Source organism: Heteronotia binoei, chromosome 7 (assembly GCF_032191835.1).
Source record: "Heteronotia binoei isolate CCM8104 ecotype False Entrance Well chromosome 7, APGP_CSIRO_Hbin_v1, whole genome shotgun sequence".
Classification (NCBI taxonomy): domain Eukaryota; kingdom Metazoa; phylum Chordata; class Lepidosauria; order Squamata; family Gekkonidae; genus Heteronotia; species Heteronotia binoei.
In genome coordinates, this window is record NC_083229.1 from 81648278 (window position 1) to 81673577 (window position 25300).

Consider the following 25300-nt stretch of genomic DNA (forward strand, 5'->3'; position numbering starts at 1 on the left):
GAAGATAACAGTACCAACTACAGATACCAGTCTCCAGGTGGGGCCTGGGGATCCCCTGGAATTACAGCACATCACCAAACAAGAGATCAGTTTCCCTGGAGAAAATGGGCCCCCCTCCATTCCCTGCTGATGGCCAGGGGGAACCTGGCAACTCTACGATTACTAAGGTGCCTATTAACTGAACCCCCTGCAGTATCTGGGGAGGTCAACGCGAGAGCCTGAGATGAGGTCCTGGCTGCTTATTTAACATAGAGGCGCATGAGTAGCGACTAAAAAATCGCCCCTCCCCGGTGAGCTTTATGTTGAAGCCAAAAAAAACCTGCCCAGAGGCTCCAGCACTTAGTTCCAGGTTTCCACCGGACTCTAGAACTCTGCACAAGGAAGCCTAGCCTGGAAAGGAAAAGATCCGCTTACAGATCCAGCAGCCCCTTCACTTCCTTTGACGATGCTGTAGCGCGACAGCAAGGACCAGAGGGTGTAGCAGGGAGGCGCCTTTTCCGGAGTAGCGCGCGCACTCATTTCCGCTTGCAGCGTCATCCTGAGGGGCCGGTTTGAATGAGACCCCGAGGGAGGGAAACGAAGCTTGAGCCGCTGCTTTTTTTTCGTGTCTTGAGGGGCCGTCGTTGCCGTCCGCTTTCTTTGCTCGTGCCTGGTGGGCCGTCATGCCGCTTTACTCAGGTGAGTCTAGTGTGCCTTGAAGTTTGGCTACCGTTTAGGGCCTAACTCCGGTTTCTCGTTAGCCTTGTGTCTTCTAGGCCTGCTGAAGGGAGCCGCTGTTGTAGGCTGTCCTCCAAAAGCCGGCTTTGTTTAAATGCCGAGAAGCTTGTGAGGTTGTCTTATTCTGGATGGGGGTGGGGGTCGCACTTCTCCAATAGCCTCGCAATATGCACGGAATTGGCATGTTTTGGGGTGCTGAATAACTGCTTCTCCACCTTGCTCCGGTGAGTGTCCAGCCCTTTACAGAAGACATCACCCTCCAGTTGCTTCCCACAAACTGCGAAAGCTTGCTGTTCCTGAGTACTCTAAGGGGAGCATTTGGGGATGATTGGCTTGGCCTGCATATACGATGGGAATCTTATGTGTTGAGAGCAGGTACTGATCTACAGTTTTTGTGCCTGTAGGATGTTGATACAGAAGCGAAGATGAAACAGTGCTCTGAGGGCTTAAAAGAGAGTAGAGATGGGAGAAACTTAAGGCCTTGTTATTAATTGCAGGGATAGCGGAAACAATGGTTAGAGACAGGAAAGTTGCTTTAAGTTGGTAGTGTGGAGGCCTAAGTACAATGGGGAGGATGTTTTATATGTCATTGTTTCTGTTGAACATATATGTGGCAAACACTATTAAAGTGAAGGCCTGTGAGAAATTATGCAGAGGAAGATAAAGAGGACAAGACAGAGAGAAATGTTATTTTAGTCTCTCATCAGCTTTTTCCTCTTATTCTAGCCCTACAGACAGTTATTACTGCTGCAGTTGAGAAAAGCGCAACTTGAACAGTTGGCTGTGGTGGTGTCTAATATGCAGGGGGAAAAATGATAAGGTGGATCCCAAAGACAGTAGTCTTCCTTCAAGAGCCCATTGTTCTTTAAACTGTTAAGGACTGTTCCTCTGCACAGTTTAAAAAATCTACAATGAGGATAAGAAGTATACATCCTTTAAGATATGCTTTAGGCTGATTGCTTTTGTTGAACCTAACTCCCAGTTTGAGAATTTATGCATGTAGTCATTAAGCAACAATGTCAGCATATATCAAAACATGTTATTCCTACATTGTTGGCATATTAATAAAGGCAGCACAGTTTTTTGGTTTGCTGCTTGCTTCTTTCAGATAAACTTTTTATCCTTGTTTGAGTACTGTTGTTGGATTATAACTAGGTTTGACAATCTAGCAAGTTTTAGGAGAATGTAGATTTAATTATTACTGAGGGTCTGACTAAATAGTGCCTGAAAACAGCAGAACTCAACCTGTTTTCTGTGATGGTGAATTACTAGGTTAAAAAAAAAAGGTAGTCCCCTGTGCAAGCACCAGTTGTTTCCGACTCTGGGGTGACGTTGCTTTTCACAGCGTTTTCACAGCAGACTTTTTACGGGGTGGTTTGCCATTGCCTTCCCCAGTCATCTACACTTTTCCCCCAGCTAGCTGGGTACTCATTTTACCGACCTTGGAAGAATGGAAGGCTGAATCAACCTGAGCTGGCTACTTGAAACCAGTTTCCACCAGGATCGAACTCAAGTCATGAGCAGAGAGTTCAGACTGCAGTACTGCAGCTTTACCACTGCATTTACTGTCTGTTAATATCCACATTTTTATCTCATTCTTCCTTCATGAAACTAAGTTTTATACTCTCATCATTTCTGTGGAAAAGTCTTTGTTGAGTAAATTTTGTGACAGTGTGCTGTGTTGATCTCGAGTTTACCTGATTTTATACAATGCTGTCTTAACTGCATCATACTGAGTTGTTTATCAAAAATATCTGCTAGTTCTGCAGAGTTTTTTTTAACCTAAAATGTACAGACTTAAGAAGCTGTCTTCTAAAAGAATGTCTTGGGTGTTGGGCATTGTTAGTATTTTAACAGTGCAGTCCTATGCAGATTCTCCAGGCTAATTTCAGTTGTTTCAGACTGGAGTCCAGGACTGCATTTGTTGCATTGCAGAATTATTTTGTTTTACTGACTCATAATCATGAGATAGTTGTTTATGAAATAATCATGGGATATTAATGAAAATTCACTAAATTTTAAAACACTTTGCATATATAAAGAGTGTATTAACAATAATATGTGAAGCCATGTATCTTTCTTTGATTATTTATTGTAGTTAATGTAAAATGGGGCAAGGAGAAATTTGATGGTGTGGAGCTGAATACGGATGAACCTCCCATGGTATTCAAAGCTCAACTTTTTGCTTTGACTGGAGTTCAGCCAGACAGACAGAAAGTGATGGTGAAAGGTGGTACTTTAAAGGTAGAGTACAGCAATAATTTGCCGTTTACTTTGTTATATCGTTTTGTAATATGCTGGACAAAGTTTGAGAAAATGTTGGTATTGGCTTGTCACCAAAAATCAGCACCCCAAATTAAAAATGACAAAGTGGGTGATTTTTTAAAAATAAAAAATGCCACCTTGAATATACTTGTGTATAAAAGTGCAAATTGAGTCATGCTTGCAGTAAACCAGTGATCCCCAGTGCTAAACCCGTAGGTGCGATAGCACTTGATGATGTTTCTTAAGACCTGGCCATTGGCTGCAGGATCCTGATTTGCTGTATGCTGGGAAGAAAAAGAGAAAGACAACAAAGAGAACTAAAGGGTTCTCAGGCATTAATTGCAAAAGCCTGCTTGGGTTGAGCCATGAATGTTCTGAGAGGAGGCTTTAAGCCAGCACTACGGATGGATTCTGAGCAGGTGCCTGCAGTGGAAAGCTTGTATACCTTTTATTTCTTTCTCTGCATTCTCTCTTCAAAATGAAGCCATGCAACTCAGTCAAGAGAATGAGATTGCCAAGGTTCTAGGAGAAGAACGAGTTGGCCATATAGAAAATTGATCTCAAACACACGCAGGTACATGCTATGGTCACATTATTTTCCTGAGTAGTTGCCATGGTGGTGGTTTTACTCCCCTGCCCCCTGATTGCTCTCCTTGTGGTGGCTACCTGGGTGCTGGATTGAAAGCACAGAGAAGAATAGGAGTCGTTGGAGAGGACAGGCCCCTTATTTACACCCCTGGTTTAAGACCTGCACCTCAGAGGCTCACATCTAAAGCCTTCCTCCAATCCATCTAATGGTGTCTGTTTCAAAGTAAGAGCCATCTGCCAGCCATAAGTCCCACTGCACCTTGGCCACTTTTTGGGGACGTAGACCAGGTGGTGCATTCAGGATCAGTACTCTGAAGACCCATAGGTGGCATGTTAAATGGCAACAGAGTGAGTATTGCTGCTTTATAATATGTTTTATCAGAAAAAGTAAACATGGGCTCCCATGGTCTATGGAAAATCCAAAACAAACTCAGATACCATGGAAAAAAGTTAGGCATTATGGAACAATTATGTATTATTGCCGTGAAGAAATATCACATTACAAATTTATATCATGATTCACATTACATGCAATGTTTTAGAGCACACTTATCCGAACTCCAAATGGAGAAAAAATGGGGTCTTTCACGTTGAGTCCATGGGTGTGCAAAATCCAAATCTAGTAGTAACAATATCCAAAAACACTGGACCCAGGAAGACCAGAAATAAATGCAGATAATGTCAAGATCCCTTTGCCCGACAATCTTCCACCAACAGAAGGGGAACTATAGAATCCAACCTATGTTTTTAAAATAGAAGCACTGCAAATGTGTTGTTCATCCACTCCTTGCATATATGCAAGATTGCTTTAATATCAATATAATTTGATCTATAAATTATCTTTTTCTATATGGTTATAATTCCCATTTTGTGCCCTGAGTGCTTATCTCTAATAGAAGGAAGTGGAAAATTTTGTACAAACCTCTCCCTACACCATTGAGACTGTTGGAGCTATCCATGTTTACTTGAATTCTTTTGGAATTTATTGGACTTAAATACATCTTTCTATGGATTGTGCCTTATAAAACATGGGTTTTTTTCCTGAACAGGATGATGACTGGGGCAACCTTAAAATAAAATCTGTAAGTATTAAAAGCCAGTTCTAAATTATGCTCTTTTTGTTTTTACTCTTGGGCTATGAATGGAGCTGATACTTATTTTTGAAGTGTTATAAAGAAATCATAAAGGCTTGGTTTTATTGTTGACGCTACATATGTGATTATTTTTCCAAAACTTTTCTGGAAAAAAGGAGGTACACATTTTCAGCTGTCCTAGGTTATGGCTGTATTCAGGGGTTTTTTTGTTTTTGTTTTTTGTTTGTTTTTAGCAGGAACGCAGTTCCGGCTAGCTTGGTGCCAGGGGGTGTGGCATAATACGCAAATGAGGTCCTGTTGTCCTTTTTATACAAAACACCCTATGTGAAACAATTGGTGATGTCATGGGGTGTGCCCTAATATGCAAATGAGTTCCTGCTGGTCTTTTTCTACAAAGAAAGCCCTGGCTGTATTAATCTCTCAACATCCTAAGTTTTAAACATGGGCTATTATTGCTGGGAAAGCTGTAATCAAACCTCTTCTTAATCCTATATTTTTATATCATGGAGAACTAGAGCTTGATCAAATAAGAAGTTTTGAATCAAGGTCCATATGCAAAGGAAGGTGGGTAAAACAAAGGGGAGCATGAGAGCACAGTCAAGAAACTGTATCTGTTCATGACATCAGTAAACCTCTGCTTAATATTAGTTACTTGTGATATCTGAATGCATCTTTTAGTAGATGTGACATTTTAAAATTTTAAGACATTAAATGCTGTATTATAGAGGAGTTATCATTAGTTTAAGAAATTAAAAGATGTCAAGTTTTGTGACTGCCTCTTTGCTTGATTGTGAGTGGATTTTTTAGCCTTTGTTACCTTGAATACATTTTTTAAAACAGGGGATGACCTTATTAATGATGGGTTCTGCGGATGCTCTACCTGAGGAACCAGTAGCCCGGCCTGTCTTCGTAGAAGATATGACAGAAGAACAGTTAGCCTCAGCAGTAAGCGATTTTGTTGTCAGAAGTCTGAATATACTGTCTGGCATCACTGCATATTTAATTTTTTTTTTTAAATCACATGTTTTGTATTATCTAACTAATTTTCCCAATAGCCAAAGAACTGCAAAACTTGTTTTGTGATCCTGAGTGTGTTTTAGGTCAGGGGTGTCACTCATTTGTTATGAGGGCTGGATCTGACACAAATGGGACTTTGTGGGACTGAGTCAAGCATGTCATCAGATGTAATGTCAGGTAGCAGAAATATAAACTTTATAAAGGATACAGATAAACACAATTAAAGATATAACTTTTTAAAACTTAAAATACAAACGTGCTTAAAACTCTTGTAATATTTTGTTTAGATCTCTCGGCAGTGTTTGACACAGTCTGTTATGATCTAATGACCCACCGCCTTGCTGACATTGGAGTTCAGGGGGTAGCCCTATAGTGGTCCTCCTCTTTCTCTGTGGTCGGGGACAAAGGGTGGCAATTGGCGAGCAGACCCCTGCAGCATCCACTTGAATGTGGTGTGCCACAGGGAGCTATTACCTTGCCAATGATGTTTTAACATCTACATGTGCGCCCTTGCCCAGATTGAGTTGTCACCAGTATGCAGATGACACCCAGCTCTATCTGCTGAGCTGATGGTTGGTCATTCAGATACTGCCCCAGACCACCTGAGCAGGGCATTAGAAGCTGTGGCTGGATGGTTACAACTAAGCCAGTTGAAGCTTAATCTAACTAAGACAGAGGTCCTGTACCGGAGGGGGAGGTTAAGATTGGGCATCTGACTCCCCACCCCTGGATGATGCATTCTTCTCAGAAGGTGAGAAGTCTGGGAGTGATACTGGAGGCCTGCCTTTCCATGGAGGCCAGGTCACAGCAGTTGCGCGATCTGCCTTTTACTGTCTTTGGTAGGTCAAACAGCTAGTGCCCTATCTGACTCCCCAAGATGTAGCTACAGTGATCCATGCAACAGTCACTTCCAGGCTGGATTACTGTAACTCGCTCTACGCAGGCTTGCTCTTGGGGCTGATTTGAAAACTCCAGCTGGTGCAAAATGCAGCAGCACAGCTGTTAACTGGATTGCCTTTATGAGCAAGTGGTCAGTCGATGCTGTGCAAATTGCACTGGTTACCAGTTGAGTACTGGATCCGCTTTAAGGTTCAAGTAGTGACATTCAGAGCCTTATGTGGCCTCGGACCAATATACCTGCGGGACCGCCTCTCCCCATATGAGCCCCAAAGATTGTTGCGATCTGTTAACCAACATCTTTTGGGCATCCCTGGCCCAAAGGGTATTCGACTTGCCTTGGCCAGGGCTTTTTCAGCCCTGACCCAACCTGGTGGAATCAGTTCCCCATGGAGATCTGGGCCCTATCGGATTTACTACCATTCTGTAGGGCCTGCAAGATGGAGCTATTTCGCCAGGCTTTCAGTTGAGGCAAGCGGGCGTCCTTCCTCTACTGCCTATACCATCTGTTGTCCTCCCCTACAGTGACTCACCATCTGGACTATTTCATGTATATTGTATTCAGGCTGATATTTATGTTTTACAAAATGTGCCCACTCTGGCTATGCTATATTTTATTGAACTGTGCTGTTTTAATTGTATATTATTATTCTATTGTTGGACTTTTACTGTTTTTACTGTGTCTGTAATCTGCCCTGAGCTTGTTATGGGAAATGGCAGAATATAAATCTACCAAATAAATTAAAATGGAAAGGTGGGGAAATTGTGAGAGTTGGCAGTGCGATTTTTAAAATAAAACATTAAAATAAAATTAAGAAAAAGCACAAGGATCACAACAGAAACTACAAATATAAAATGCTCTGAGTCTAGGAAAACATGAAATGGCTGGGCATTACAAGCTTCCCCCCCCCAGGTCTACTCAAATTGGCAGTGGCTCTCCAGTGTAATGGGTTAGGTATTTGTGGGTTTCATGCATTGTGCAGGGGGTTGGACTAGATGACCCTGGAGGTCCCTTCCAACTCTATGATTCTAATATCCCCCTTTGCCTCTGGGTTCCCAGGCTAGAGTAGTCACTAGGCACCAGTTCTCAGGACTATTCAGCAGAGAGAAGCTGGCTCAAAGCTTGACCCCTTTATTTGCAAGGAGCTTCAACTGGTTATAAATGCTTTAAAAGGGAATCTGCTTTAGCTCCACTCAATTGAAATGCATTGCAGCACAAATAAAGTTGCAAAAAAAACATGGAATGGATTTTCCATTAACGTCTCTGGGCCCAGATAGAATAGTCTATTTGAGTGTAGAGACCTTAATGGAAAATCCATTCCACATTTTCTTTGCAAGCCCAGAATTGCTTCCAACTGAAGCAGGCAAAAACAAGGCAGAAAGAGCTGGGAACATTGTTGGCAGCCTCAAATTTTCAAAGGGTGAGGACAGGAAAGGGGAGAAGATTGCCATGGGTCTGATGAAAGCTCTGGGTGGGCCAGGTGTTTGACAGCCTTTCTTTAGCTGGTTTTCTCAAGTAACTTTATTGTCTTAAAACAAACACACTAATTCAGGGGTGTCAAACTCATTTGTTAGGAGGACCGGATCTGACACAAATGGACTTTGTGGGGCCGGGCCATGAGTGTCATAAAATACGTCAGGTAGTGGAGATATAAACTTTATAATGAACACAGACAAACCCAATTAAATATATATTTTAAAACTTAAAATACAAACATGCTTAAAACTCTTCCAGTGGTTTAAGTTGAAAAGGTGGAGGACTAGTGGAATTTGGCAATGCAGTTTTTAACATAAAACATCAAGAAAAAGCACAAGGCTCTGATTCTGTGGAAACAATGAAATGGCATTGTAAACTTCTCCCTACCAGTCTACTCAGATTGGCAAAGCCTTTCCAGTATAATATCCCCTTTGGCATTAGAGCACTCACTAGGTTAGGTCCATTCAGGAGAGATAAGCTGGCTGAAAGCATCAACTCTTGTTTGCAAGGACACAACTCCAGGAAGCACGAGTTTCAGCTAGCTATAGGAAAGCTGAAAATGTAACCATCTCCAATCCATTTGAATCATTGCGGAGTACAGACAAAACTGCAAGGAAAATGTGGAATGGATCTTAAAATCCACCCCACGTTTTCCTTGCAGCAGCCAGCAAAGAAAAATAGGAAGAACCTGGGACTCAGCCTGCAAGCTTCAAAAGGTGCTTCAAAGAGCCTTTGAAGCTCCCAGGCTGAAACTGAGAGTCTCAGCCTGGAAGCTTCAAAGAGCCTGGGAGCTTCAAAGAGTAATGGAAGGAGGTGGGGGAGAAAAGAGTCCTGTGGGCCTGATCAAAGCCTTGGACATGCTGGATCTGGCCCATGGGCTGGGTGTTTGACACCCCTGCACTAATCAAAGCTTTAAGAAGTTTTGTGATATGATATATAGTAAGTCTTTCCTGGACAGTGCCTTAAACTGTGCAAAACCACTATTCTCTTTAAACAAAATAATAGATTTTGCTTATTAAAAGCCATGCTCAAGAAATAAACACAATGAAAGCTGCGGAAATTTGTGTTTTACCATTTTCAATTTCTATGTCTCTAAACATAATCCAGGTTCATCACTGTAAAATTTGCTGTCAGAGCAAACAGGCTGGGGACCCCAAGAAATAAGTGGGAGGGATAAACATTTTTTAAATTAGTACCTGTTTTCACGTATATACACACATGCTCTCTCACTTACAAATCTACTCTCCTGTAATTCTATTATCCTGAGAATTGAGCAAGCCAGTTCCTCAGGTGACTATCAGCAGTTCTTAATATTTATTGTCTCTTGGAGCATGTACCATTCTCAGCCAGCTGTGTTATGAGGATTTTTCTTTGCTTGTTTTGTCTGCAAAGAACATTTTGTATATATGTAACATGTCAACTACGTGGAAGTCAGGGGATCTTCTAATCATACTCAGTGAGTTGCTCTTTAATGGTACCTTAATAAAATAAGAACTGCTGGTATTCTGTTAAGTAAAAAAAAAAAAATTCGGTTTGGAACATCATGTTTGTGTTAAACCGTAGGGCTTTTATGAAAAAAAAAACAACCAAAAACCTGGTTTGCTTCTAAACACCAACGTTTAACACCAGTTTTCAAGTAGTCTGTCTTTTCTTTTTGGTGATAGATGGAATTGCCATGTGGTTTAACAAACCTTGGGAATACTTGTTACATGAATGCAACAGTTCAATGTATTCGCTCTGTGCCAGAATTGAAAGAGTCCCTGAAGAGGTAGGTTTCATTACTGTAATAAAATAATGTTGTGGTGTTATTCAATGCTTTTACTACTCAAAATTATAATGAAATAGCAGGGATTATGACGAGTATGTTTGGTTGTCTGTAATATATTATGCAATCAGAGAAGCTGAATTTTACAGACCTGCCAGCAGGATTTGGATTTCAGTATAATTTTGGAATTTTAGTGGCCTTTAGCATGGAAAAGATGGTAGCAAGGATGATACTATGAAAGAGTTGTGTGTTAGTAGAGGCATGAATGGCATACACACATTACTTGGGGGTGATCAGGCATGGTGGGTCTTGGGTTCATGTATGCCAGTCCCATTCTCCTCACTGCATATAGAAAAGAATGACAGAAGTGGACAAATCCTGCAATTACTTGAATCTGGAATCTCCTTGGCCCTAAAGAATGGAGGTTTTGCATAGATTCTCAATTCAGATAAGTATACTTTCTGCCTAGTTCAGTCATTCACTTCTGTATACAGTGAAAGCAATTATAAGGGAATGCATGTATAAGCTCCAAACTCACTCTGTCTCAATGGATACATTTTGGAGAGGGTATAGCAATGTGTGAATCAGATCTGAAGACTTGTGCTGTTTTTGATTATGCATCTCCTACACACACATTCTTTAACAGATAGTACATGACAGCTCACTGTTTCTGCCCTGAAAGTTGTCCTGTTTAAAAATAATGATGGTAACCTCATCAAGATAATGAAATGCACTGTCATCGCATGGTACTTGTGAAAGCAGTTTTATCCTACCTCACCTCAACTGCCTGTGAGCCTCAGTGTTGGGATCCATGGGTAGGGCACAAAGTGAGGAAACACTACATCTTTTTTGGATGGTGTTTCTGTTGTTCTGTAGTCCACAGTCCATCATATTTGTGATCCAAGTGCATAGATTATATGCAGTCTAGTTAAACTCTGTGTTAACAGTATTTTTGTGTCTCTTGCTTTGATTGCAAGGCCAAACTAAATACCGTGTTTCAAACATTTGTTTAGATATGCTGGCGCCTTAAGAGCCTCAGGGGAAATGGCCTCTGCTCAGTACATTACTGCAGGTTTGTATTTTTTCACAGCAGTGAAATGATAAAGTCTTCCTAAATGATAACAATGATAAAGTCTTCATTGTTCTGTTCACAAGGCACTGTTTGTAGCTTACCTTTAATGCTGCATGACATGCCAACAAGTTGCATTTGGACATCACAATAAACAGGTTTTCATGACATCTAACCCATAAAGGTTTGTGAGTTGATGCAAAATGACTATTTCAAACATGGGATTACTGCTGGCCTATTAACCAGCATTTGGTTGTCTAGCCAAAAAACCTATCCACTCCACTCCAGATTTTTTTACTATTTGCTGGAACTTCGTTGTCCCCCTTTGTCTCTGACTTCCCTTCTTCACAATTTCTCTGTGTATGCCTTCCAGTGATGGTGACAGATTCAGAGCCAGCAGTTGCTGAATTCTTCCCCGCTAGAGCTAGAAGTATATATACCTAATTTGTGTAGAGTAAGCCAGAACATTTAGGGTTATTCTGAAGAAAATGTTTTGATGTTCATTGAATGCCTGAACCACAGTGTGAAGTATTAATTCTTGTTCTATTTCTATGTAATGTTTCTAAAATGATTTCTGCTACTTCAGTCTGTACCCTTCTCAGTTTACAAGGTGTGAAGTTGTCAGCATTTGGCCATGATGCGCGAAAGGGCATATACTGCAGTTGTCCCACCAGATTTATTGGTGTGAAGCATGCAAACTGCATGAACCATTTTTGTAACTTTCCATGTGTGTTGTTCAGTTTCTCTATGCTGTCTTAGTGTTTGGAGTGCTGCTGCTACTTCCATGACTCTTTTGTGAGCATCTACCTTGACTCACCACTGTTGTGCCCATGGGCACCATGGTGCCAGTCAAGTGTTTTTAGGCAGTGGAAGGGGTTAGGTAGAACTGTTCATTATGAATATTTGTGGTATGCTAGAGCCTCAGTGGTTGAGAATGGCAGCCTGGAAATTAGACATCCTATATTGATGAGAATGTTACAGAGGGGAGGGAAATTCTTCAGAGTGCAAATACCTTGGGAGGCAATTGGAATCCTGATAATGGTTAGTCTAAGAGCCACATGTATTGTGCTTGAACACACATGGAGTTATCGGGAGAAGTGTGTGCCTGTTGGATATGATAATTATAAATGACAGCTGTAACAAATTAATGTGCTGTTAGCATGCTAAAACAAATTTGTGTGGCCAAAGTCTAGCATTCTCATTTATGTACACATACAAGATAGTATCCTACCATGCCATGTGCAGCAGGTGTAGTTGTCCTGCATTCCTCCTCATTGCTGCACCTCATTCTGACCCTTGGAAGGATCATTGCTGGGGTCATGTAGCCTTTGTGGAGGAATAGCTGTGTGGGGGTTGGGAACTTGAATGAGGAGGGGCAAGGAGTTGAAATTGTTCTTCCTTCCTTTTCTGCATGCGCAATTCCATTGAGGGGAGTGGGAAACATCCTCATCTTTGTGCTGGCCCGTGGAGTATCATGGCTGTTTCCCTTCACATATCCTATATAACTCCATGAGTGGTCTTTCCAGGGGTTAGAATGTGCTGCAGCAATAGGGGGACTCTTTGTACCTTTTGCATATGGATGGTAAGATACTGCCTACCATCTCCACAGTAATCAACTTGGTTGTGAAATACCTGGGCAAATCACATGGAACAGCAAGGTGAATAGAGTGGTTTCTATTCAGAAGGAATGAGCATCAGATTCTTTAATTTGAGCCATAAAGCCCAGTTGACCCTTGCTAATGAAGGATTGTATACTGTATCTCCAGTGGTGACCATTGCTTGTTGGGGATATAAAGATGTTTTCTTTTAATATGCTGTTAAGCTGGTAATCCATCAAGGAGAATGTGTTTTTAATAATTTCAAACAAACTTTAGAGTTCAAGGAGAACAGTTAAACAGCTGGAAAGGACATGGATAGGGGTAAAGTTATAACTTCAGATGAAGGTAGAATGTGGACAACAGCCTGAAGATCTCCCAGAGGCTTCTGTATTTCCCCCTCCTTATTGCTGCAGTTAACCAATAGCAAACCATACACTGAAGCAGTTACAGTTTGCCAGTCACAGAGTATTGAATGAGCAATTTGGGGTAGGATCAAAGGATAGGTGAGGAGGCAAGAATTGTAAATTGCAGTGTCAGCATGAACTGAGAATTGTTTGAAAGCTTGTCTGAGTAAGCTTACCCATTCTTTGTTCTGAAGTCACTGTTGTGAAGTCTGAGATATTAAGATACAGTGAAGCACATCAGAGTTTCCCAAAACCATGATAATAGTTCTACAAGAGAAGGGCAATAGACTGTGCCAGAACGTTAGTGAAAGCAGGAAGTGGGTTTTGGCTGGAAATAACCATTTGGCTTAAATGACAAGAGGAGAGGAAAGATGAGTGTTCTAAAACATGATCTGTGGTATGGAACATGTAGTTTTGTTGTTGTTCAGCTGCACAATCGAGTCCGGCTCTTTGCAGCCCCATGGACAAAGTCACACCAGGCTCTCCTGATGCAGTACACAACATCTGATCTGATTGGGAAAGAATTTGGGGGCGGGGGGGTTCTCTCATGAGGCAATGTAATGAGGTAATCTCCCAGTAGTAATGTATGGCTGTGAGAGGAAAGGCCGAGCTCAGAAGAATAGATGCTTTTTAGCTGTGGTGCTGGAGGAGAGTCTCTTGGACTGCAAGAAGATCAAATCAGTCAGTCCTAAGGGAAATCAACCCAGACTGTTCCCTGGAAGGCCAGATGCTGAAGCTGAAATACTTTGGCCACCAAATGAGAAGAGAGCACTCCCTGGAGACGATCCTGATGCTGGGAAAGACAGAAGGCAAAAGAAGAAGGGGACGGCAAAAGATGAGATGGCTGGACAGCATTACTGATGTAACAAACACAAATTTGAAAGGAGGGCCTTGCGTGACTTGGTCCATGGATTCTCAAAGAGTCGGACTCAGCTGTGCAACTGAACAACAACAAACCATGAGGGCAAGTTCCCTAAATCTAGATTGAGGAAGGTGCCCAGCACCCACCAAAGCAGGCAGGTTTAAAAAGTGGAATCTTCCTTTGTTGAAATGTTTTGTCTAAATGCTGTGACTATACACTTGGACCCAGGCTCCTCTGCAGAGGAATCAGGAGAAGGGCTGGGGTTTTATTTGTTCTACAATCACCAAGTAGGCTGTCAGAGGTAATTGTCTTGTATTATAACTTAGCTACACTTACAATTTTCTGTTCTTTTCCTTGGAACTGTAACCACTAGACCTAACAGCTATTTTACATGTATGTGCTTTGGCTTAATCTTTAGTAATAAAAGTTTCTTTCCTGTTTAAGAAAACAGATTGTGATTCAGATCCTATCCACATATATACATATGCTAAGAACATTCATGCATGGTTGATGGAGTGAAAGTAATTGGCAAGTTCTGCCCTTTGTACTTAGAGGCAGCCTTTCCAAGGTACTGGTTACATGACATGCTGAGTTTTTGTAACTTAGGGTGGTGGACAAGAAAAGGGAACCCTTTTACATTCATGCAAACATGGAACATGCAAATAATACACACACCCGGGGTGGTTTTGAAACAGTTACTACTGTTTGTGTAACAGTTACTGCTCTTTGTATAAAAACATATATTTTCCATTTGCTTTTTTGTACCAATCTAATTAGGATGACTGAAATGATGTAGGATGTTTTATCCAACTCTCTTGCTATAATTCCTATTGAAATTGTAGACACAAATATTAAACAGAACTGGCTATATAATATGTAATTTTCCTTTTAAAATAAATTTATACTTTTTCATATATAATATGGTTGGCTATTCTACATGGATGTTTTGCTTTACCTTGCTTTTTCTTATGGCAGCAGCACTGCGTTTGAGAGCATCTATGTGACATCATCCTCTATTTGTCTTTTATCTGTGCTGTTCTCTGCTTTGGTGTGAACTTTTCCTACACCTTGTTTGGAATATTTTTCAAAGACCACAGTTAAAATAGCTTTGTGGTCTGGAAGGGGGTGTGTCCATTTTTACAGGTTCTGCCCACATTTGTGCCGTTTTCCTTTGTTCTGTCCCTGCAGTTGCCATTCTATATCTTACTCTTGAGGGTAAAGTGGGAATTGCTAGACCACTTTAGCGATCTTTTGCGACAGTGTGGTAGCTTTCATTTTTAAATGTCTATCTTTTTTCATTGTGAAGTTACAAGGAGGAAATGCCAACTGACCATTTCCCTCATAACTGCAAGGAAAGGCGTTAGTGATGAAAACTGGGAACCAGCACATTGATGCAGTACCATTTTCTTTTAAAAGAAAAAGTCTTTTTTGTGTGGGGGAAATTGTGGCTTCAGTGGGCTATGGGATTAAATTGCTATATGGATGGTCTTGCAACCTTGAGAGCTACCCAGAACCAGCTCTTTATGAAAGCAATGTCTTCCTAGAAATGTGTTCAGTACTTAAATGTGAAGTTGGCAAAAACAAACTGGATAACATATTGCTCAAAAGTATCAACCAATGTGTCACAAGTTCCACTTTGCATCTCCTTTTGAGAGTTCAGATCGAGTCTGATGTGGATAAAACTCTCTCATGCTCAAAAGCGTTCTTATTCTTACTGGAGGGGCAAGTACACCCTTAACTGATTTAAATGGACAGTCTGCATAGGAGCCTCCCCATTAGAACATTATAACGATGCCACTAGATTACCAAGCGTGTGCACCTTTTCTTTCTACATTTGTGTCTTTTGTGTCATGTTGCAAATTAATTCACAAAGCTGTGATATAGGCAAAATATAAAACAGAAAAATACTTCCTTGTAGCTAGAAGTTCTTGAGCTGAAATTTAATTATGCACCCCCTCTTGACCAACACCTTTGGCATAGTGCTTTTTACACACCATGAAGTCTTGAACCCTGATGCTGAGCAGGTTTCTCAGCCTACATATCCAAACTAAGAACTGTCAAAAATTTTTTGGGAGGGGGCGAAGTTTGAGCACTACCTGGGTTGGAACCTACTGTTTGTAATGTTAGTAACCTTTTTGTGCTTGAATAAGTAACGTATACGCTGTTTACAAAGTGAGAAGTTAGATCTGTGTTTAAAAGATCAGAATTCCATGCTGCTACGGTGCTCTTAAGTAGTTTTGGATGCAGCTGTTTTTCAAGTTCTTAGTAACAACTGGTATTTATCTGGCCCTTCTGTGTAAGACTTCCCATATAGTGTTTTAGTGTATTAATACAGTGCTCCCCAACCTTTTTGGCCACAGGGCCTGGCGGCCCACTGCAGCCCCAGGGCTGGCAGGATGGGGGCATCAAATTCGGCCTCACCCCCCTTCAGTGCCTTGCCGCCCCCACCCCACCTCCTTCCTCCGTTTTTACATTAAGGCTGGGGAAGGGGCCGTGACATGCCTTCCGGACTCCGTAAAAGTCAACACCCCTCTGCCAATTACCTGATTGGCCGGGAAACCATGTGAAACTGCAGCAGCTGCAACTGCTGAAAAAGCCACATAGCCCTTGCCTCCTTCCCACTTCCTCCACACCTCCTCCTCCGTTTACTTCATGGCCCCTTCCCCAGCCTTAATGGTGTAAAAATGGAGGGAGGAGGAGGCGTGGGGGAAGTGAGAAGGAGGCAAGGGCTGTGTGGCTTTTTCAGCGGCCACTGGCTGCTGCCACCGCGGTTTTCCGCAGTTTCCCAGCCGATCAGATAATCGGCGGCGGGGAGGGTTGGCCTTTACGGAGCCCGGAAGGTGCTTCACAGCCCCTTCCCCTGCTTTAATAGTGTAAAAACGGAGGGAGGAGGAGAAGGAGGCACCACAGGCGGGGGTGGCAAGGCTGCGGGGGGGGGGGGAGCGGCGAGGCTGGGTGGCCCAGTTAAGGGCAGGCCCAGGGTGGAAGACCCCTGTATTAACAGATGACCCATCTATTAAACCAGTTTTCCAGGATGATTGATTCCTTTACTGAAAAGCTCTCCTATAATATGGGTTTAATTGGGGATGGGTTTTAAGAATTTAGTATATTATATTAATTAGCAGTTTGGATTGATTTTATTGTATATTGTTTTTTAATATTTGATGTGTTTTTTAACTGTTGTTAGCCACCCTGAGCCCATTAGGGGAGGGCAGGATATAAATTTGATAAAACAAATAAATAATCCTTCAAGATTTCTCATTTTTCTCTTATTTTTAAGCTCTTAGAGATTTATTTGATTCCATGGACAAAACCTCCTCTAGTATCCCTCCCATCATTCTTCTCCAGTTCTTACATATGGCCTTTCCCCAGTTTGCGGAGAAAGGGGATCAAGGCCAGTATCTCCAACAGGTAATTTTTTACTTTTATCAGGCAGCACATTTCTAGTAAGAATTCATTTGTTATTCATCTAGTCCCAACATTACAGTTATAAGCCAGTAATAACCTACATTCAGCTTGTTTGTGTGAATGAAACATCTGTCTGTGCCTGTTTTGGTGTGATTCCTTTAGAAATTTATTTTCATTTCAGGTACTGCTGAATGAATGAAAAACACTTGCAAATAACAGATCAGCTTCATAGTATTTGTAATTTGCGCCTAACCCAAGTGTTTAAGGTATATTTGTTAACAGGCAGCTCTAAGTGCTTCAGATATTAGCTTTTGCTCTGCTTTCCTCACAGGATGCCAATGAATGCTGGGTACAGATGATGCGAGTGCTACAGCAGAAGCTAGAAGGCATAGAAACTGACATGGTTATGGAAGTACGTCTCTTAGCTTTACAATCCAAACAATGCTGCTACTAATTCTGTGGTTCCCCCCCTCCCCAAAAAAGTAGCAGTTATTGTTTAAAGAAAAAATATATGCCACACTATGGTCATGCTCCTGGGCTTGCTTGAAGAACTTTGTTATGATCTTGAAAGTGTAAATATGCCTTTAACCCCCCCCCCCCCCCCCCCACACACACACATAAATTTCTAGTGTGTTGGGTCTTCTCTTTTTCCCATTCACACCACCTTCATGCAGGAAATGGTTGGCTTGTTTATTCAGAGCAGCCCATTTTTGTTAGCTGGACATTTCAACCCACTTCTAATAAAAATAAAGGCATAAGGCATAAAAGTATGTATCCTGTGGTGGAAGTAAAGGAGTTGGGAAGATACTATGGCTTCTAAAGATTCATAATTAAAAGATACTCCTTTTTCCTCCCCTCCCAGACTGATTCTGGAGCTTCCGGAGCGACAGCATCACCACCCAAAAAGAAGAGCTTCATAGATCAGTTTTTCAGTATTGAATTTGAAACAGTGTATCCTAAACACTCTCTGGCAAGATATACATGGCATGGTAGATAAAAATTCTACTTTTCACAAGAAAAAATGCTTGTTAAGATTTATTCAAATATAATGGTGGATGGCTTATACTAGGAGTTGCCAACATGGTGCCCATAGGCAGCATAGTTCCTGGCACCCTCCAATAAGGAAGTGATTAGAGCCAGGTAGTGCTCTTGTCCTGGAGGGCTTGTGGTTGGCCACTGAAAATCTAATTGGCTGTGCAGATTACAAAAACATCTTGGCCAGAGCTGGCCACCACATGGTTGATTTTGTTCTTTTCCCACAGTGTGTGTATATTTAAATTATTGCCGTTCTCTCCTGTTTTTTGACTTTCTCTGTGTGTGCATATGAGTCTGCCTCCTGCCGACAGGTACCGACAGATTCAAAAAGGTTGGAAACCCCTGGTTCACACAGAAAAATAAGAAACAGTAAGTAGATAGGAGAGAAAAAAGTTATTAAAAATAGCCTAAGTGGGAACTATACGAATTGTAACTGCTGCTATTAAATCAAGAGAGAAGACTAGTTAGTACAAGTGCAAGCCTGTCTTGCAATGTATAAAAATATCCTTTGCAAAAGAGCTAGTTATTGCCATCCAAACAGTCATCTTAATATGAACATTATTGTTTTGCAGGAATTTCAGTCTGCCAAAAAATAAAAAAGGAAACTTTGTAACTCAAAGTACTGACTTGCATTCATTTTATGAAGTGCAACAATTTTTAAATGGAGCAGTCTTGCTACTTCTTATCTTTCCTTAACATTAAATAAAGCATGAAATGCACAGAAACAGAAGAGGAAGAAGTAACAAAAGGAAAAGAGAATCAACTCCAGCTTAGTTGCTTTATCAATCAAGAAGTTAAATATCTTTTCACAGGTCTTAAATTGGTAAGCAATTGTAGTTTCTCTGATAGTGTTGGTTGTTCCTATACTTTACCTTTTTTCACTCTTGTCGCATTACTTAGCCTTGGTACTCTTAAAGAAATGTGCAGCTTGGTTTGAATGTAGAGTTTTTCCTGATCTCTGTTCTGAGGCATATGTTGCATTATAAATTGTATTTTGTCCTCAGCCCCCAACGCCATACATTGTAAAAACCAAATATTTAGTACTTTATATGCTAATAAAACCCAGCATTTTATAATTCCTGTGCAACGACTTCTTAAAAACAGGTTTTTGTGGACAGTTGTGGGTTTTTTTGGTATAGCTATAGGACAGGGGTGGCCAGTGGTAGCAATCCAGATTTTTTTTTGCCTACAACTCGAATCAGCCCCAGCCAGCATGGCCAATGGCTGGGGCTGATGGGAGTTGTTGGCAAAAAACATCTGGAGAGCTACCGTTGGCCACCCCTGCTATAGGAAGATGTGCCAAAGAGCTTCATTTATGCTCTTCCCATTATCTAGCTAGCACAAAAGAGAACTGCATGAAAGAATTGTATCAGAGAGAAGTGTTTGATGTTCCACTATAATTTCTTATCCTGCTGAAGATTGTATTCTGCATTTCAGTTAAAGTTTAACCTAATATATGAGCTGTGTGGGGTCTAAGGCAAGAAAGGAAAGCAGTGACCTGGACATTATCTTTTGTGATATAGTGCAACATTGTGCTTCTCTTTCAGCGTCTTCAAGAAGAAATTACCAAACTCTCTCCTACATTGCAAAGGAATGCTCTTTACATAAAATCTGTGAGTAGTATTTGAATGCCAAACAATTAGTTATACCCTTTTTATATTGATAAAGCATTCTGCTTATGCGGAAGTTCAGAGTGTGGAGTGATACAGTTGGTTAAACTTCTTTAAATGGAAATGAACTAATGCATCACATCTGCACATAAAAACTGGCTGCTATGTGTGACTAAATTATAACTAATACGTTGGGAGGCCAGGGTGAATAGAATGAGCCAAATTCGGGATCTTGGCTGCTGCTGTTGCAACATGATGTGGAAGCATGTGCACATAGCTGCCCCAAGAACCTGCTTGTTTAGGGAATGGGGTACAAATGCTTAAAACAAATCAACCTTATGTGTGTAGTTGTCTCATTATGAGGCATTAATGTTGTAATCTCATTATGAGGCATTAAATGTTACTCATCTTTTGGTGAACTGCATTTCAGTGCTTAAGGTTGTGCTATGAATAGTGCAATGGGCTTTGTATTGGTTGTGAAAAAATGTGTAATAACTTATGGGACTGTAGCTCAATCATAGTGCATCTGATTTGCACAAGGTCCCAGGTTCAATCCATGGCATCTTTCGTTAAGGAGCAGATAGGTGAGATGAAAAACTTCCATCTGACACCCTGGAGATCTGTTGCCAGTCTGAGTAGACAGTACTGGCACTGATAAAGCAATTGTCTGATTCAATATAAGGTAGCTTCATTTTTTCATGTGGGGCAGTGTGCATTTGTGTTGCATAGACAGGTATTCATGGATTCTGATAAATTCTCTTCTTGTTTTAGTCCAAGATAAGTCGCTTGCCTGCCTATCTGACTATTCAGATGGTTCGTTTCTTTTACAAAGAGAAGGAATCAGTAAATGCCAAAGTTCTCAAGGTGTGTAGCTTTTAATGTTTCTTAAATTTGGTGTTGGCGCTTGTGTGCTAGGGCAAATACTGCCTACCAGTTGGAAACAGGCACTCTTCTTTATTAAGTGTTTTCCTTCAAAAATATGGTGGTAACCAATTTTTTTGTCCTGTAGATGGAAATGAAAGCAAGACGGGAACAGTTCATGCAGTCAGTCTGATTGCATGGAGGTTTCTTATTCTAGAATTAATTGTCAAACTGACTACTTACCTGTCATAACCTTGTGAAGTGTTTGGGGCAGATCAGGGTTTTTAAAAATACAATATTAAGGTTTGTTTAAATTCTGTGTGTCAGGTTAAAGTATTACTTCTAAACTACACTTAAAAGAGTCATGGAAATAAATCCTGTGATGCTTTACATTAACATTAAGCTTTTCTTTTTGTATCCAGGATGTTAAATTTCCACTTATGTTGGATGTATATGAACTGTGTACACCAGAACTTCAAGAAAAGATGGTATCATACCGGACAAAATTTAAAGACCTAGAGGACAAAAAAGTAAATCAGCAGACAATGAATGTACGTGGGTCATAAAATTTGATTTATGCAATGCACAAAATTTTCTTTAGATACAGGCTTTCATTCATACCTAGTTTGTTCAGGTAAACACAAAACATGAGTTTAGATTTTTGTAATCATAAGATCAAATGAACATGACTTGAAGAGTTAGAATTCCTGCTGGTTGAGGAGAATGGAGTGGCTGTCTACCTATGTGTAGTGGTATATATAGCAGGTTGCGGCATGAGGTCAAGAAGGAGGAATGGCTTAGAAATCTCCCTCCCCATTAGTGTGTATGGTAAAACTCCACAATGACACTAAACTGGAGATGGGAGATTTATGTCACTTTATGTTGTTGCTGTTTACCAAACAGTATCCCATGTTGCTCTATAGCTCCTTTATCATCGCAAGTGACTTTTTGGTAGACAAAGGAGGCTGCCATGGGACGTGGAAGACTCTCATCCATGAACATCTCCACTTGGTTCTAGAGCTGAATCACTGTAGTTAAGAAACTTAAAAGGTTCCAGAACTGCATGCCATTTAATAATCTGCCGACCGGGTTTTACCTATACAATTTGTCAGGCAGACAGTTTTGATGTGGAATGCATGGCCTTCAACCAAGGTTTTGAAGTCCATCCATAAGTGTTAAGACTTGCATCAAACATCTAAGTATGGTGTTTTAGAGTTTAGATTTTTAAGCTCATGTTAAGAAAACCAAAAAGAAATGTTGCATTGTGATTTAGTTCATAACAGGTAAAGTGGGTAGACAAGAATCCAATAAGTAAAGTAAGCCATTAAGTAAGTAAAATGAGAGGCTTGTTCAGATTAATACGTAATGGACAGCCTACCTATCTGTTAAAACTCTGGCTCTATCCTTATCCTATGTGAAATGGAAGGTCAGAGGTGAATGAGCAAAAGGTATTTAGAAAAACACTGAATACTCTTACCTCCTGCTGTTTATCTCCCCTCTAGTAGTGTTCACACTATAGGTTTTCCTGGTCTGTGTATTGGGAGTTTCAGTTCCCCTTTGCCTGCTTGTGTTTTTTGCTATTAAAATTGCACTTACACCCACCCTTGCTTTACATGTGATGGGGCAGACCTGGGGTTAAATAAATAGATCTGCTGTTATTGTATGCAGTTTAAGCCTTTAAACTTCATACTCTGAGAGATGTTCTTGTAGGGGGAGCAGTTTATTGATTAAGTAGCATAGATTCAGTAATAGCAATGTGGCTTTACTAAATTATGTTATTTAAACATAAATTTCACTTTTCAGTCTAGTAAAGGTGACGGTACTCAGAAGGAAGTTAAATATGAGGCATTTTCCTTTTCTGATGGTAAGTGTCTATTGATAGGCATAATTATACCCTATGGCAGTGTTCATAAATGTTTTGTCATGACTTAAAAGTGAAGCTCTGGAATTCCCATTGACTGCTATCTATGTGTTTCATATGATTGCACGGCACATTAGAGTAATAAGGCAAACTTTTGCTTTTTATCTTAAAAGAGTCTGGGTTAGGGGTGTGCAGGAAAAAAATGGTTTTTTTCTGGATTCTACTGGATCTGAAAAATATCAGTATTTCCTGATATTCCTGAATATATCAGTATAGTATTGGGATTCAGGTAAATATTTAGGAAACCTGAATTTATTCGGCTCCATTATACCCTGTGTGGACCATCCCCATAGGGTATAATGGCAAATCAAACCAGGGGTATCTGGGCCTCTGAGGGGTGCTGTTTTTTGAGGTAGAGGCACCAAATTTTCAGCATTTGGTGCCTTTCCTCAAATCCCCACCCAAAAAAGTTTTTAAAAGATTGGCCCAGGGGTCCAATTCTATGGGCCCCAAAATAAGGTGCCCCCATCCTCCACTGTTTTCAATGAAGGAAGAAAACGTTCACTCACTACTTGTTGCCACTCCTTTTTAAATGCCTTCTCCAAGCCATGCCCGAATTTTGGGCTCAGCTGTATTGGTAGCCAGTCTGTATTTGGCTTAAAAATACCGGTGAAGTATTATTTTTCAGGGTTGGGGTTCGGCTTGGATAAACCAAATGCAAAGCCTTAGTCTAGGTGTCTTACTTCTGGGTGCTGCATTTATTGGATTGCTAGGAACACTTATGTTTTTATGCACTCAGTATTGAGAGTTGGGTTGTGAATTTTAAAAGTCTCAGATGAAGTATGATTTTCTGCTTATTGAAATTAGCTGTGTAGTCTGCTGCTGATAAAGGATCGAATCCTATGAACCAAGAGGTAGTCGTTCCACCAAATTTGTGTTAGCAAGGTGGGAGGACTATTTAATTAGGTAAGGTCCCTCTGCATTGGCTTTTGGGTGTCACTTACGGAACACACAGTTCATAGGATCCAATCTGAAGAACCTGGGGGGGTTGAGAGCGCAGGTAGCAGCACTCCCTTCTTGCCAAATCTGACTTGGTTAAAATCACTACTTGCCCCCCAAGAAAATCTGGTGTGTTTAAAATGTGTCTTGCATTAAATGGCTTTCCTTAATATGGGCAGAGGTTTAATTTTAAAACCTACTGTGTCAAGGTTCAAAAGGCATGGACAAGCTGTGTGAAAAGGGTTTATTGCAGTGCTTACATTGTGATGTGTTTCTTTTCCCCCTCAGATATTGGCTCTAATAACTGTGGCTATTATGACCTCCAGGCAGTGCTAACACATCAGGGAAGATCTAGCTCTTCTGGACATTACGTATCTTGGGTGAAAAGAAAACAAGGTACTGAAGGACCTTTAGAAGAGGGGTTTGGTCATTCACGCAGCCTTTGAAAAGCTTTCATTTTAGGAATAAACTAAGAACAGTGTGTTTCTTATTCGTTGTAAACTACCACTTTTTCTCTTTCCAGATGAATGGATTAAATTTGATGATGACAAAGTCAGCATTGTTACACCTGAAGATATTTTGAGGCTTTCAGGTGGTGGAGACTGGCATATAGCTTACGTTCTACTTTACGGGCCACGCAGAATTGAAATAATTGAAGATGAAGATGAACAATAGACTTCATTTCTGCCTAGGTGTGAAATAAATTTCTTGACTCCAGAGCTTCATGGGGTTTTGCAGTGTTCAAACAATCTATCGTTTGGAGCAGCAAAGAGGTGAAACTCTGCCTGAAACTGATCTCTGCCCTAATGCCAGTGCATCCACTCAGTATTTAATATTAATTTTTTAGTTATCATTTGCAAAAAAAACAATTTTAAAACTATTGGTGAAATTTAAATGGACCTTTTCCCTCTGTCCTGTAACATTATCTGCAAGATATTTATTGCACACCTATTAATTCATCATTTGTTGTTAACTCTTGCATGGTTTCTACTGGTTCAGTAGCTGTCCATCCTCTCTTATTGTGTCTGACAGTTTTGTCAGAATGGTGAAAACTCAATTGTTGCCCAAACATGTAACTCAGCGCTGCTGCCCATAGCCTGTGGAAATATGGCTACAATCACGTATTTGTCCAGCGTGACCTGCCACCTCAGCCTGTTCTGTTGCTGGCATTTCATGACTTTAAATAAATGGTGATCAGTAATATTGATGCTTATGTAAATATGGCTGCTTTTTGTCTTCTAGAGCAGAATAGTACATATCAATTTATCTAATTGTCAACTTTACCCTATGTATGAATACTTAAATTTGGAGAGTGGAGCAATGAACAAGCAAGTCATCGTTTTACAAACCTGAGAAAAGCCACAGGTTTTCAGAAAAATCTGAAAAAAGTACATAGGGAGGTTATCACCCTCCCAGTAGACCCAGCCGCCTGTACCTTTAAGAACAAATGCATACTGTGACCATTAGGCAACCACAGCAGTCAAGGCTTGGTTTCTGTCAGTAAAAAGAGGTGGTCTCTTCCAGGGCTATTTTTACCTTTCAGCCCACCTCTACTTCCCGCCTTTCTGGCTTGGAAAGAGAACTCAGTAGGGCCAGGGCCAGCAGCAAGGAGGAGGGAAAGAGGAAATTGTGTGGGGAAGGGGATATGGGAGAAACCTGCTTCTACCAGTCCTTGCAGAGCCCCCATGACACAACTTTTTCTTCACAGCTTCCTGGCCAGTACCATTTTACCAGTGGGAGGGGATAAAGAAGCAGGAAAAGAGGAAGAGGCTA

General features: G+C 40.9%; 1 protein-coding gene across 1 annotated transcript; it reads left to right on the plus strand.

Moving 5' to 3' along the window:
- The first annotated feature begins 446 nt into the window (after window positions 1–446).
- USP14 (ubiquitin specific peptidase 14) lies at window positions 447–24746 on the plus strand. The gene is made up of 16 exons (XM_060243926.1): window positions 447–678; window positions 2816–2961; window positions 4620–4652; window positions 5505–5609; window positions 9720–9823; window positions 10834–10892; window positions 17034–17164; window positions 17493–17573; window positions 18024–18112; window positions 18905–19019; window positions 19744–19809; window positions 20578–20670; window positions 21090–21218; window positions 22471–22531; window positions 23816–23923; window positions 24051–24746. Exons 1-16 carry the CDS (start codon window positions 663–665, stop codon window positions 24200–24202), a joined length of 1488 nt encoding a protein of 495 aa, XP_060099909.1. The 5' UTR covers window positions 447–662; the 3' UTR covers window positions 24203–24746.
- Window positions 24747–25300: the final 554 nt, after the last annotated feature.